Source organism: Cavia porcellus, unplaced genomic scaffold (genome assembly GCF_034190915.1).
Source record: "Cavia porcellus strain 051 isolate PalLab524CR breed Dunkin Hartley unplaced genomic scaffold, mCavPor4.1 scaffold_14, whole genome shotgun sequence".
Classification (NCBI taxonomy): Eukaryota; Metazoa; Chordata; class Mammalia; order Rodentia; family Caviidae; genus Cavia; species Cavia porcellus.
This window is the reverse complement of record NW_026947497.1, coordinates 44,525,023-44,538,784: the sequence shown is the minus strand read 5'-3', so window position 1 is coordinate 44,538,784 and position 13,762 is coordinate 44,525,023. Positions and strand designations below refer to the sequence as shown.

At 38.5% G+C, this 13,762-nt stretch overlaps 1 protein-coding gene across 5 annotated transcripts in view; it reads left to right on the top strand.

Moving 5' to 3' along the window:
- Positions 1-13,762, top strand: part of Sh3d19 (SH3 domain containing 19) — a 189,257-nt gene that overhangs the window by 137,974 nt on the left and 37,521 nt on the right. For 4 of the 5 annotated variants that reach the window (XM_063260841.1, XM_063260840.1, XM_013160322.2 and 1 more), the window contains exons 4-8: positions 2,139-2,178; positions 3,624-3,666; positions 5,281-5,419; positions 5,529-5,682; positions 6,515-7,516. In XM_063260841.1, the coding sequence (XP_063116911.1) occupies positions 2,163-2,178; positions 3,624-3,666; positions 5,281-5,419; positions 5,529-5,682; positions 6,515-7,516 (1,354 nt within the window). In that variant the 5' untranslated portion in view covers positions 2,139-2,162. The remainder of the gene's footprint in view (positions 1-2,138; positions 2,179-3,623; positions 3,667-5,280; positions 5,420-5,528; positions 5,683-6,514; positions 7,517-13,762) is intronic. The other variant, XM_063260839.1, reaches the window with a different exon arrangement.

The following is a 13,762-nucleotide window of genomic DNA, read 5'->3' as shown; positions in this document are numbered from 1 at the left end:
TCATCTAACTGGCAAGAAGAGAGATTTATGTTTTTAAGGCAATGATATATATTTCAGATTCTTTCAAAATGATTCTATCACAAAGCAATGTGTAGAGTCAATTTTGCATTTGTTCTTGTGAACCTTAAATAATTTTGCTAATTTTTTGTTTTGTCCAAATTGGATATATCTGGAACTTCATATTCTTTATTTTGTTAACTTTTTAAGATGAAAATATTCTTCAATATCTAATACTGATTCCTGCCATAAAATAGCAAGTATAAATAATACTCTGAATGTGTCTTAGTTACTTTCTTGCTGGAAAAAAATACCCAACACAACCCAACAAGTTACTAATCCAGTTTCACACACCCATGGTCCAGTTACTCCCAAGAGCCCCACCTATGAGCTCATGAGGCTTGAGGGGACATCTTGCTATAAGCTACACCACCGTAGTAGATGTTAAATCTCTCTTACAGAAGGAGGGAAACTGAGTCCAAAGAGATAAAATGACTTCATGAGTTAGAAATGGGATATTAACCTAGACTTGTAGACTTTATAGCCATTGGACTTTCCGTCCAGAGCATTCTTGTTATCATGGCAAGTACATCTCATTCATGCCCCCACCATCCAAATGAATGCAGTCAGATTTTTTGGTGGTTGTTGTTGGTGGTGGTGGTGGTGTGTTTTTCACTGATAAGCTGGTTCTATAGCAAGAACATATATAATAATCTTATGTGTTATTTCTCCTAATTACTTCATCAATAATTTTGAATTATTTAGAACAGAGCTAGCATCCATCACAACTGGATCCATAGAAGCTAAGCAATTTTAAGAAATAAACTGCTCCTAGCCTTGCCCCTGATGGGTAGGGTGACTTTGGAATAATTTACTACAACTCCTGTATCTCAGTCTCCTCTGTGGTTTGAGTGAGATGATTCCTGGGCTTTTTCCAGGTTTATGAGTGCTAAAACTTGGGAGGATTCCTTACTGATTGTGATACTACAAATCTACGTCTCAACTCTAGCCTATCATGTTTTATATTTATTTAAAACTTAATCATTTAATCTAGGAAAGCTTGAAAAATAATTTTGTAGCATAATAGAATAACTTTAACTGAAAATTCTGCCTTTGTTCTCCAACATTAACCCAAAATGCACAAGGAACTAACTGCTTGAGGTTAAATGGTACATGAGTGTGTGCGGCAATTTTGATTCTCCTGGCAATCAGTATATCAAATCTGACTAATCCAGGAAAAGGAGAGTGGCGTGTATAAATGTATGTTGAGAAATCAGGAAGAGCCATGAGATACCACTTGAAAGTCTACATGAAGACCTAGTGTTTCAAGCTGTTAAATTTGCTTGACAGTGATAAAAAGTGAGTTGTTTTATGAAAATCAAGAGAGAGAAGAGAAATTATACTGAAGATGAGTAAATGGAGGGAGGGAAACAATTAAAGAAGGAGACAGCAGGGGCCAGGGATTAAGCTCAGTGGCATAAGCACCTGCCTGGCAAGCAAGGTCATGACTTTGATCCCCGGTATTCCCCGCCCCCCCCCCAGAAAAAAGAAGGAGAGAGCAGAGCAGTGAGTGAGATGGAGAAGAGAGTTTGCAGAGTGACTGTGAGACCGCGGTCCTCACCCTGTGGCATGGGCATTGAAAGGGGCAGCACCCCTCTGCTGCCAGAGCCAGGGTGGGGACTGTTACCGTCAAACCTAGAAAAGCTTTCTAGGCTGTTACTCTGAGAAGGGACAGAATCAAACCAAAGGCCATTGATTTAAAAGAATGTAAGTTGACTACTAACTTAGCTCTTTTAAGTATTGTTCACACTTTAAAATCAGTTCCTATTGAAGTAATAAATTGATTTCCCAAAACAGTCTTTAGGTTCCTTTGTACCATTAAAAACTACCAGCAGATTTTTTGAACTGTGGTTTACTTATGTGTTGATAATCTGGTCATCCAGACAAATCCTTTGTCAGCAGTGTATCTCTTTACCCTCTGAAGCCATGGTTCATCAGCCTTTTTTTTAATTCCATTTGAGTCTGCAGCATAGGGGGAACAGTGGTGTGGCAAGTCTTGCTCCTGAATTTCTTTTAGAGAGGATAGGTTCACTCTTTTTTCTCCCTTTCCTCTTCTATAACCCCTTCTTTTTTTCCCTTAGCACTCATGAATAGTGCACAGCAAAATGCCCCGTGGAAGAGGTATGTTTGTGACAATAACGTGAAGTCTTCGCTATGTGTGTTGATTCCAGCTTTAGTAATGGTGATGATGTGATTGTAGTACAGCCTGTGACACCATGAAATCATTCTTACCAATCAGATGCTCTAGCCTCTCTGTTCCCTTCTATTCCAGCAGGGTGTATCTCAGCTTGGCTTAGCTCTTGGTTACTGTTTAACAGCCAAGCCAGCTGATGGTGTAAAGGTAAGGGCCTCTTCCCAGTGGATCCAGGTGCTTGGGTTGTAAATGTTCGGGATTTGCACTATCAGCCAGCACAGGTGAAGCTGACACAGCTGTAATCCGGGCCAAAATTTCATTTCCAGGTCTCATCTGCCTCTCCCTCCCTCAGGTTAACAAAGAAGCAGAAATTAATAGGGAGAAGAAAGGAAAGATCCACACTTCCAATCTTCATATAGAACCATTGAAAAAGTTGTGGAGATATAATGAAAGCAACTGATTGAAATAGTTTCTGTCCAAAATAAGTTCATGTCTTATACAAGTCTTTACAGTACAGTACTTACCCTACCCCAGGAATCTTAGGAATGAGCTCTGTGGAAAAAGAGATAATACTCGTACTGCATAAAAATTGGTCCCATGTGTGACATATTTTCCAGATTATCTGATTTATCTGCTGTATAAAATAAAAGTCACAACAAAAATTTAAATCATTAAGCTTTTTGAGTTTGAAACTTAAGGGAAAAGTTAGTGCAATATGTGTGTTTCGAAGAGTGATTTGAACGGGGCTGGGGATTTAGCTCAGCGGCATAAGCGCCTGCCTTGCAAGCAGGCAGTAGTGAGTCGGTCCCTGCTACCGATTTTTAAAAAAAAAAAAAAAGTGATTTGAGCACCCTTTGCATTTATTATCTTCATTAATGAAACTAAAGCAGTAAGATTACTGAAAAGTTACAAAATACTTGAAAATTTAACTACTTATACTGTGTAATATAATTAAAAACAAATACTACAGGTCTAGTCATATAAGTGAAAAATAGATATTTTTAAGAATTTTATTTCCATGGCCATTTCATGTCTTTTTTTTTTTTTTTTTTGGACCGAGGATCAAACTCATGACCTCACACTTGCCAGGCAAGTGCTTATGCCGCTGAGCTAAATCCCCAGCTTAATGTTTCAAGCTTTTATATTTAACAGCTGCCTTTTTACTGTTCATCCTTCATGTTGTTTTCAGAACCACAGACTATGCTTTGGGAGGTTTTGAAATTATTTTTTATGAAATTCAAATTTATAATTAACCTTATTCAATATGAGATCATTTTTATTTACTTTTCTACTTAGAGGTGTTAAAAAGCATTCATTCTATATAATGTCCATTATATAAGATAACTTTCTCCAATTGTGTATTGTATAAAAATTGAAATCCTCACTGAGTGTTCTAATTTGATATTACACCAATTTATTCTTTATTTTGTAGCATCTCGGACTTCTATTCAGAGTGAACTTCATCGAGATAGGAGGTAAAGTTATATTTAACCATATTTGTATGTTACTAATAATTGAAATAAACATGTGTCATCTGTTAACAAGTTAAATAAGTGGTATTTTCCTGTGCTATGCTTTATCTTTACATGTCCTGATGAAGCTTGAGAAAAGAAGTGACAAAGGCCTGAGAATAGTCTTTTGACTGTCATTTACTGAATTCAATTTTTTTAAAATGTTGGTAAAACAACTGCTGCATGTAAAGCATTGTTGTAACTGCTTCAGAGAAATACTTTGTACCTCATGGGTACTTGGTAAATGTTACCTACATAGATAGATAGATGGATGGAGGATAGGATAAAAAGTTGATTAGAAAGGTAAAGGAAAAGAGACAGGCATCCTAGGTAAGGTGGGTGATTGTTAGAGGGAGGAAAGACTAGCTAGATAGATAGAGAAAAGGGCCAGTAGATGGTAGAAAGGTCAATAAGTTGTAGAATAGAGGAACATAGACAGGTAAATAACTGGATGAATAGTTTTGTAAGTCATGACTGATACTTTCAAATTTGTTACACAGAGCAAAGGATAATGACGAATATGTTCTTTAGACTCAGATGGAACCAAGTTCAAATCCTGACCACTACTTTCCTACCATGTGACCTTGGGCAAACCAACCTCTTTAGCTTCTTTCAATCTTTAAAATGGTGCTAATGGCAACTATCATGAGGTTATATATAGGTTAATGTATGTATGATACTTAAAATTTACTAATTTGTATCTCCTATTACTTAGACAGCAGCTATAAGCAGTGGTTCTTAGTTCAAGTTTCATCAGTGATGAGGTTCTAGTACTTGACAAGCTCACAGGAAGGTGTACATACATGCACAATTTTGCTAATGACAGTGCTTTTTCATTTTTACTTTCTATAGAGCGCTTAAGAAAGGCAGAGCAAATGTCATCATCTGTATTTGTTAGGTGAAAAAAACAGAAGCTCAGAGAAGTTGACATTTGCCCAGAGTCACATTTGGTGTTTGTTAGGAAATCAGGTTGAAGATAAAATTTAAACATAAAGATACGGAATCAGATTAAGAAAAGAAGCGATGCCTAAATCACTGCATATAAAACTGACTAGAAACACAGGTGTATATCAGGACCTAAAAATAAACATATAATTTTAAAACATCTCAAGGTAAACTTAAACTGGGCCAGAGATAAAGTGGGGAAGATGAAGATATTCTTACATGGTAATTTTAATTTTTGAGTATATACTTTATAATAACAAAACCAAGTGATCCCATTGACTCACTTTGCCTTATGCCATATGTTTGTGTTGTAGGCTATACAGCAGTCCTAGAATAAATAGACTGTATAGGCTTAAATTAGTGCTTATCCTTATCAGCCAAGGCACAGTGTGCTCAGACTGTATCTCTAACTTTTTGAGGCTAAAAATCACATAAAATGACTGCTCTCTGTTCCTTTATGCCTCTTTGGGTAAACTATTAGGAGATAGTTCAGGCCAGAGAAGTTACTCCTGTGACCCATAGTTCTTTTCACTAGTGTAGGTGGTAGTTGTTTAGTCAATCTGAACATTCACAGATAAACAATACCAGCTTGTCACCAATCTGTAAAACCTCACTGGGGCTTCTGTCTTGTAGGCGCCCGGAGATCACCATTGTGGCAGCGGAGCCTCTGAGGCCAGCCTCATGGTTCCCAGGAGGCCCACCCCCAGGTCTAGGATTTCCCCCGACTCCTACACTTGGCCCTTGGAGGCCAAATGAGCTGGTTCCTGCTGAGGTGAATTACATTTTATTTTTAAAATGAAATTCAGAAGCTAAAAACAAGGAGACTGTCAACACTTTGGCTGTTGTGCATAGCTGTCTGAAATTTTTTTTTTTTTTTGCAGCTCCCGCCCTCTTATGAACAAGTCATAAAAGAAATCAACCAAGTTCAAGTTAATACTACAAATAATAATAATGCTGCTGCCACTCCAAGGCACACTATCACTTCTGCAACTCAGACTGACTTTTTAGAAGAAATAGACAACCATCTGCCTCAAAGTAATGCCAGTAATTTGTCTTCCCTAATTCTGACCTACTTCTAGGGCAATAATCAGTAGGCTTCTAGCCTTTAAAATAATTTGTAATTTGTGCATAATTCAGTGAGCTCTGCTTTCATTGAGATCACTATGTGCTTTCTTTTTTTGGGTATGCAGTGATTATTATAATAGATCGTTCTTAAAGAGTTGCAACTTTAGTCTCTTCGGCTCACACTAGCTCAGATCACAAAAACACTGTTCAACTCCTGTTGCATATTTCCATAAGTGACCTTTATTTCCAGTGAGAAGGATTTTTTATTTAGAAACTTAGACTTTATAGAATACTAACAGTGATTGTTAGGTTTTTTAAAGAATAGTTTACAGAGTGTAACAGAGACAAGTAAGTTGGAAAACTAAAGTGTTAAAAATGTTAACATTTTGACAACCAGAAAGAAATGGTTTACCTGGTAAGTGAAATGAGAAATAAGAATTTAATGGTGTTGTAAGATATTACATGATGGCTGGGGATTTAGCTCAGCGGCATAAGCACCTGCCTTGCAAGCAGGCGGTCGTGAGTTCGATCCCCGGTACCAATAAAAAAGAAAAAAGACAAAAAAAAAAGATATTCCATGATGAATATTTATTACATGAACAAACACAAAATACAGGTTGAAGAACCCTCCTATGGGAAGCGAAGCATAAACATTTCCCCATTGATTTTGCTAATCAAGGAAATAACAATCTCATGCTAGCCTACAAGTATATTTTTAAATCTGTGTATTTTCTCTGGTTTTTGTTGTTGTTGTTGTTATAAATGATCATATTACAACTTCATTTTGTTTTGATCTTGTCAGCACTACAGGCACCTCTTAAGCCTCTGCAGCCTCCCCCAGCAGCCTCATGTGGCAATCTTCCAGCAAATGTAGCGCCTTTAATAGTCTTTGATATTTCTGAAGAACAGAATTGTCCAGAAAACACCAGTGTCACAAGATGTCCTGTGCCAAAACCAAGATCAAAAAGCAACCTCAGGCCAGTAGTTAGAGATACAAACATTAAAGAAAAAAGTAACCAGAAAATCAATCCAGCAGTCCCAGAAGAGGAGTCATCCCCAGGCCAGCCCCAGTCTCTGCTGGATAATAACGACTTAGATAGTCAGGCAGTGATGAACATTATGAACACAGAACAAAGCCAAAATAATATTGTTTCAAGGATCAAAGTGTTTGAGGGTCAGACAAATGCAGAAACCTTGGGACCGACCAAGAAACCAGAAATTACTCCCCGCACACTTCCCCCAAAGCCTGCTGTTTCCTCAGGGAAGCCTTCTGTGGCTCCCAAACCAGCTGCTAACCGAGCTTCTGGAGAATGGGACACGTGGACTGAAAACAGACTCAAAGTGATGCCCAGGGAGGGGTTCACCTCCCACTCTTCACCACAAGAAACAGGAAGCATCCCTGGAACCAAACCCGAATTGCCAAAGAAACCAACTCCTGGCCTTATACAAAGTGGTAATCATGAGGTTTCAGGAACAGGGCCCATCTTCGAGAGCCCCGGTGTTGTGAAGAAAATCCCAACTCCTGCTCCAAGGCCTTTGCTGCCGAAAAAATCAGCTTCCACAGAAAACCCTCCCTGTCCTTTGGCTCCACTTAAGCCAGTCCTTGTGCCTCCCCGGCCCTCCGTGGCATCCCAAGCCAAAGCATTCAGGTCACTGGGAGAAGGACCTCCGGCCACTCCCCCTGTTCCAGCTCTGCAAAGCAAGGCTGTAGGGGACATTGACCTCATCAGCTTTGATGATGATGTTTTGCCCTCTTCATCTGGGAACCTGGCTGAAGAATCTGTTAGTTCAGAACTGGTTCTAGGTGAGTAACACTCAGAAGTGGAGGAGAACCTAAATCCATCAAATGGCAAAAATGGTATTTGCTGCTTTGGTTTTCAATATGTGAGTTGTTGAGGTACATGTATGTGTGTATGCACATGCACATGTGTATAGGGAAACAAGGATAGCAGAGACATTTAGAAACGGGACACAGAATGGAGACAGAAGAAAGGGCGAATATAGAGTGAGGAGATGGAGACATTTTTAAGCCAAAATTCAGTCTAGGTTACCTGCCGAAGTGTCATGTTTGCTACTCGACATTTTCATGACTTTAGGCAACATCTTTTAAACTTTTCAAATCTATGTTAATATCATTTTCTTATTTAGATCTTTTAACATCAGAGAAGAATACAGATGGATAAATCCAATGGCAGTAAATTGTTAAGGGGTAGAAATAGTTCAAAACAAAGCAATACCAGCCTGGCGTGGTGGCACACATCTGTAATCCCAACACTCGGGAGGCTAAGGCAAAAGGATTATTGCAAGTTTGAGACCAGCATGGGCTACAAAGTGAGCTCAAGGCCAGCCTGAACTGCATAGGGGGAGACCCTGTCTAAAAAAGGCAAAACAGAGAAATACTACCTTTTTTAGATCCTGATAGCTTCTATGAGAATGGCAACCTACCTAGTAAGTGCTGGGAATTTTTTCTGTATAGAAAGGTGATAATTATAGTTCTCTTCCCAAAGAAAGGTCAACAGTGTACATTCTGCATGAATACAATCCCAAGCTTTATACTCAGCCCTTCCTTTCTGTTTCTTGATTTCCGCTTCATTGCACAACAGTTAATTATTGGGGCTGTCTATTAGCAAAATGTATAATTTGCTTGCCCCACCTGACTCTGTTGCTGTTGACTATGGAGTTGCACTAAACTGAATGCTTTATCTTGTTTGTAAGCCTGCTTCTCCTCCTATATTTGCACCTCATTTAGTGATACTGTGATACATCCAGTCTTCTCTAGAAAAACCTAGAGATTATCCTCTAGTCTTTTCACCGAGTTACAAAGTGGCATAGCTATTTGGATTTGGAATGTCCTAGGCTCTACCTCAATTGCCACGTAATGTTGGGCAATTTATTTAACCTTGCAATGCCTTGGTTTCAACATCTGTAAGACAGATTAGTACTACTCCCCATGGAGGAAATCATAAGGATTAAATAAGATTTTGCAAGAAGCCCTATCAAATTGTCTGAAATGTGATAAGCAGTCATTAAGTAGTAATTATTTTTGTTTCTCTTCTGCCTTCACATCCAATTAGTTACCATCACTTGATGGTTTTATCTACTGAGAATCTCTTGAATTTGCTTCTTATTTCTGTCATTCTTGTACAGCTCCACCTTGAGACCTTTATGCTCAGATTCCTGCAGTAGCCTCCTAAATTGAGCCCATTCAGCCCTACTGCCCTCGATAAGGTTGGTTCTAGAGTGCACACACTGGCCCTGTTTCTTGCCTGCTTGTTGAGGATCGCTTCTAAACTCAACACAGGGTGAAAATCTTTGATTAGGGCTTTGTGACTTTTTTTTTAAACAATATTTCAGTAACGAAGTACTGTGCAGATGTGTAGTTCTGCTGTGAAACCTTGCCTCAGCCTCAACCAGAAACTGGGAGGAACACAGGAGAAAAACTCACAAATATGTCTTTGCTATTGTTTGCCTTCTGCCCTAAAAATAAAGGAAATCTAATAAAATTGTGTTCATAAAATGAAGTTGCCATATTAACCTCGGGAAATAGAGATCAGAAAATACTGAAGCTATGAAAACATTGTAAAGAGTAGAAAAATTATTAAAGGAAAACTCATAAAACAGGCAATTTAATACTGGATTCATTTCTTGGGTATAATGCCTTCCAGGTTAATGTAATGGAGCTGAAAAGTATTAGCAATTCCACTTCACACCTTTACAAATCATATCCAGTTGTCAAAAAAAAAAAAAGCAGAATGAATCTGCTGTCAGCCCCATTACACAGACCAGAATAATAGTGTAGCAGCCAATTTCTGCTGTTAACAAAACTCAAGAGAAAGAAATAACAAAAAGCAAACCAGAGATGGTGAAACTAATTATAATGACAAGCATATTATTAGAGATAGGTAATGAGCAGAAAACTACTTTATCATCAGTTTCTCTCAACCCATTAATGGAAGATATTGGTGTAAAGGGACCTGCTTGTTTGGCAGGGAATGCAGAAAAACTGGTGTTAGTCTGAGGGGCTAGAAAGACAGCAAACACATAAAATAAAAGCAGAGGAAATGCAATGACTACCCTTCTCAGATTTGGATAGGAAATTCTTCTTGTGATACCTGTGCTGTTTCTGAAGAAGCAAAAGCAACCAGTCCATGATAAAATTACAGAAGCAAGGCTCTTTTGCTTTCTAGATCATAGAACTCTCAGACTCTAATGTTGCTTGTTCATCTAATGTTCATCTTCTTTGAAAGTTGCCAGTTAGTTCATTGGACAATTCAAGGTACAACTTCACATGTTCCAAGAGCCATCTTAAGCTCTAGAGTAAGCAGCTTTTATAAATATTGCAAATAAACTTCAGTGGATTGCTTAAATAAATTAAGGTACAGCCATAGTATTGCATGGTAATAAAAGAAAGCAGAGCTATTTTCTCCATACCATTAGTAGGTGGAAAAATGTAAGGCACACAATAGAATTCAGGGTATTGTAGCTATTATGTTAAAAGTTATAATGCATTTGGAAAAATGGTTGAGAAACTGGTAGCAAAAGTTGTCTTTTACAGGGGAACTAAGTGGGCAGGATTGGGGCACCAGTTTTCGCTGTATAATAGTTTTTGAGTTCATTTAATTTGCAGACCATAAGTCAGGTATATTGGCATATGCCTGTAATCCCAGCACTTGGGAGGCTGAGGCAGGAGGATTGTTGCAAGTTCGAGACCAGCCTGGGATACAAAATGAGTTCAAGGCCAGCCTGAACTGCATAGAGAGACCATGTCTCAAAAAGAAAAAAAAATTTGCAGACCACTTGCAAGTTTTAAGCTATAACAAAATAGTCACTTTAAAAACAGCTGAACATAAGCATAATTAGGCTGATATTGATACTTCTTCTTATCTTTACCATAGAAAAAGAACAGTTTCCACCACTGATCTTTAGCCTTGGTATCTTTTATTATTTTTTTTAACTTTAAAGAGAAAAAAGAAACCAGAATTTCAAAACAAGATAATAGAAGGAAAAAAAGATTTAAAAAAGAAAGAAAATAGGAAAGTAACAATGGTTAATGTATTATGTACTGTTATCTTTAAATTAGTTATTTGGAGTACAAGATAGCGGCATTTAATTGTCCAAACAATATGAGTAGAAACCTTTCTTTTCAGTGAACTAAGAGAAATTAGTAATATAGCTATCTTAACCATCTTGTGTCTGTGTATGTGGTTTTTGTTTGTTTGTTTGTTTGGGGTTTTTTTTGCTTTTTCCTTTCCTTCTTTCTCCCATCTCAGTTTCTCTTTCCTTTGGAACAGTTTCTTTCCATTTCACGGTATCTATGGTACATTTTTTCTTATTTGCTATTTCAGTTTCTCATACTAGGGAGACTATATGATGTTTACATATGTGAGTCTGTTTTATTTCACTTACAAGTGTGGTTTCAAGTTGTATCCTTTTACCCATAAAAGTCTCCAATTTATCCTTCTTTTTTTTTTTTTTTTTTTTTTTTTGTCTTTTTCATTTTTATCGGTACCAGGGATGGAACTCACGACTGCCTGCTTGCAAGGCAGGTGCTTATACCGCTGAGCTAAATCCCCAGCCCCAGTTTATCCTCCTTTATGGCTGAATAATACTCTGTTACATAAAAAGACCACATCTTGTTTATCCATTCCTCAGTTGATGTAGCCTTTAAAGATCATAAAAATAATAAAATAGCAGTATGTGAGTGTGGCTGAGTGGCAGAGCATGTGCAAGGCCTAGTCTTGAATCCTTAAAAATAAGATGATTTTTCTAAAGAGTTATATTATTCAAGGTGACAAACAGAATGTAATTATTATGAATTAAATATCTCTGGCAAATAAATTGGAAACACATACCTACATTATTTCATTTTAAATAGTTTTTTCAAAAGATGGATTTTCTTTTTAGGTGCTAGAGATTATGCTTTACCACTGAGCTATGTCCCCGGCTCCCCAGGCCCCAGGAAAAGTTTTTGCCTGGCATGGTGACACATACCCATAATCCCAATAGTCAGTGCTGCCGAGGTAGGGGGATCATGGTGAGTTCAGGGCCAGCATGCAGTTCAGAGTGAAGCTCTGTCTTAGAAAAATAAAAAGTTTCAGAGGCCAGGTATAAAGCACAGTGGCACAGTGCCTGCCTGGTAAGCATGAGCTCTCGAGTTCGATTCCTGGTACCACACACACAAAAGAAAAAATGTGGTTTTTTTCTAATTTCATTATAGAAAATGTTATAGACAGTATTGCTTTGAAAAGGCAACTAAAGACTAAGAATTTTTCCTCCTTTTTAAGTGATTTTCATTTTATTTGACGGGTATTATTTTAATCATACAACTTTTATTAAATGTTTTATTGTTGTTTGTTTGTTTTTGAGACAGGGTCTCACTATGTAGCCCAGGCTGGCCTTGAACTCAGTGATCTTCCTGCCTTCCTGCTTGGATTACAGGTGTACATGGCCGTGCCTGGCTTATCTTTTTTGAGGGGTTATGAAAAATAAAATGTTTTTGTTGTAACAAGTCAAACAATTCAGAGATTTTAATTATAAAAATGAAAGTCTCTCTTGTGCATTCAAATCCCCACAGTGTGCACCATGAGTAGCAGAGCCCTCTATTTGCTGGATGTGCCACACCAGCACATGTTTCACATCCATGGACTTCTTGCTGCTTTCCACCAAAAGTTGGTCACACCATACTTTTCCCCAAGCAGGCTGCTGCTTTCATTCAGCACTGAGACTTCTCTGCTTCTTTTCAAGGCTAAATGTCCCCTCATTGTTCCCTTACACCTGCTTGAAACCCCTTATTCTTGGGGTATAACAGAGTTGATTCTCTTTCCCCTACTGGACATTCAGATAGTTTTCTTTTAATTTGTATTCATTTTCATTTTGGACACTACACAACACTGTAGTAAATACTCTCATAAGCATTTTCATTTTTAGTAGTGTTACTATTTCTGAAGAGTAAATTTCCAAAAGTAGGATTACAAGGCCAAAAGCTACAAACTCTTTTTTGTTTGTTTGTTTGTTTGAAACTTTAAACATTTTACAAATTCCCATGGTCTAGTTTCCTGCCCAGCAATGCCTGCCATTCTCCAAGCGCTGTCTAGGCTTTATATGTGGCTCATAGCCGTTTCTGTTGGCGAAAACACCTCTCATGAAAAGCCTGAAGTTAGGGCTGTGACTCAGGGGTAGTGCACCTGCCCAGCATGCACAAGGCCCTGGCTGCAGTCCCCAGTAACACACACACATACACACACATGCACACTTCATTCTGTGTAGCTCCAGAGACCTGCACACCACCATCAAGATGATGTAAAACAGGCCTTGGCTCCTCACTGAAGTGATTATCTTCCTGCTGACTTGCACTCCTCAAGTGTACTGCAGACAGGCCGATGCTGAGTGATTCGGGGAGCACAGCCGGGCACATCCCCTGCAGAGTGCTGAGGCCAGACACCCCCAGTGGTGGAACAGGAAGGCTTCCTTGACCCACTGAATGGAGAAAAGCGTTTTTCCACACAGTAATTAAATTTGTCCTGAGTGCCAGATGCTAAAGCAAAGCTAGTTGTATTAAAGTGACCAGAAAAGGGAAAGAGTAGGTGGCAGGTTAGGTAGCATGATCTGTGTGTAAGTTTTGCCTACTCAGTGCAGATCCTTCAGTTTAACACAGAATAAACAGACTATTTCATAAGACAGGCAGTACCTCTCTCCACTGTGTGCAGAACTGCAGCAGATTTTATTCAGGAGTGTCATTTCCAGTGTCCCCACTATCCAGACCCTGAGGCAGATGATTGACCTCTTTACTCCTTCCCCTGTGCGGGTTGTCCATCCCCAGCCTCCAGGAATGTGAGAGCCAGCTGCACCTGTGGGAGACTGGCCCCAAATTTAGTTTGACTTGAGAAACAGTGAAACCATTCCATCCTCAAGATTTTCTTCTCTCCACACCCACTGAAAAACATTACTAATACTAAGAGCTATACTAATAACCAACAGATGATGGGCACCCAAAGTAAGAGTTAAAACAGAAATGCCACTTGAAAGGAAGGACACAGTGAACAGTTAGCAT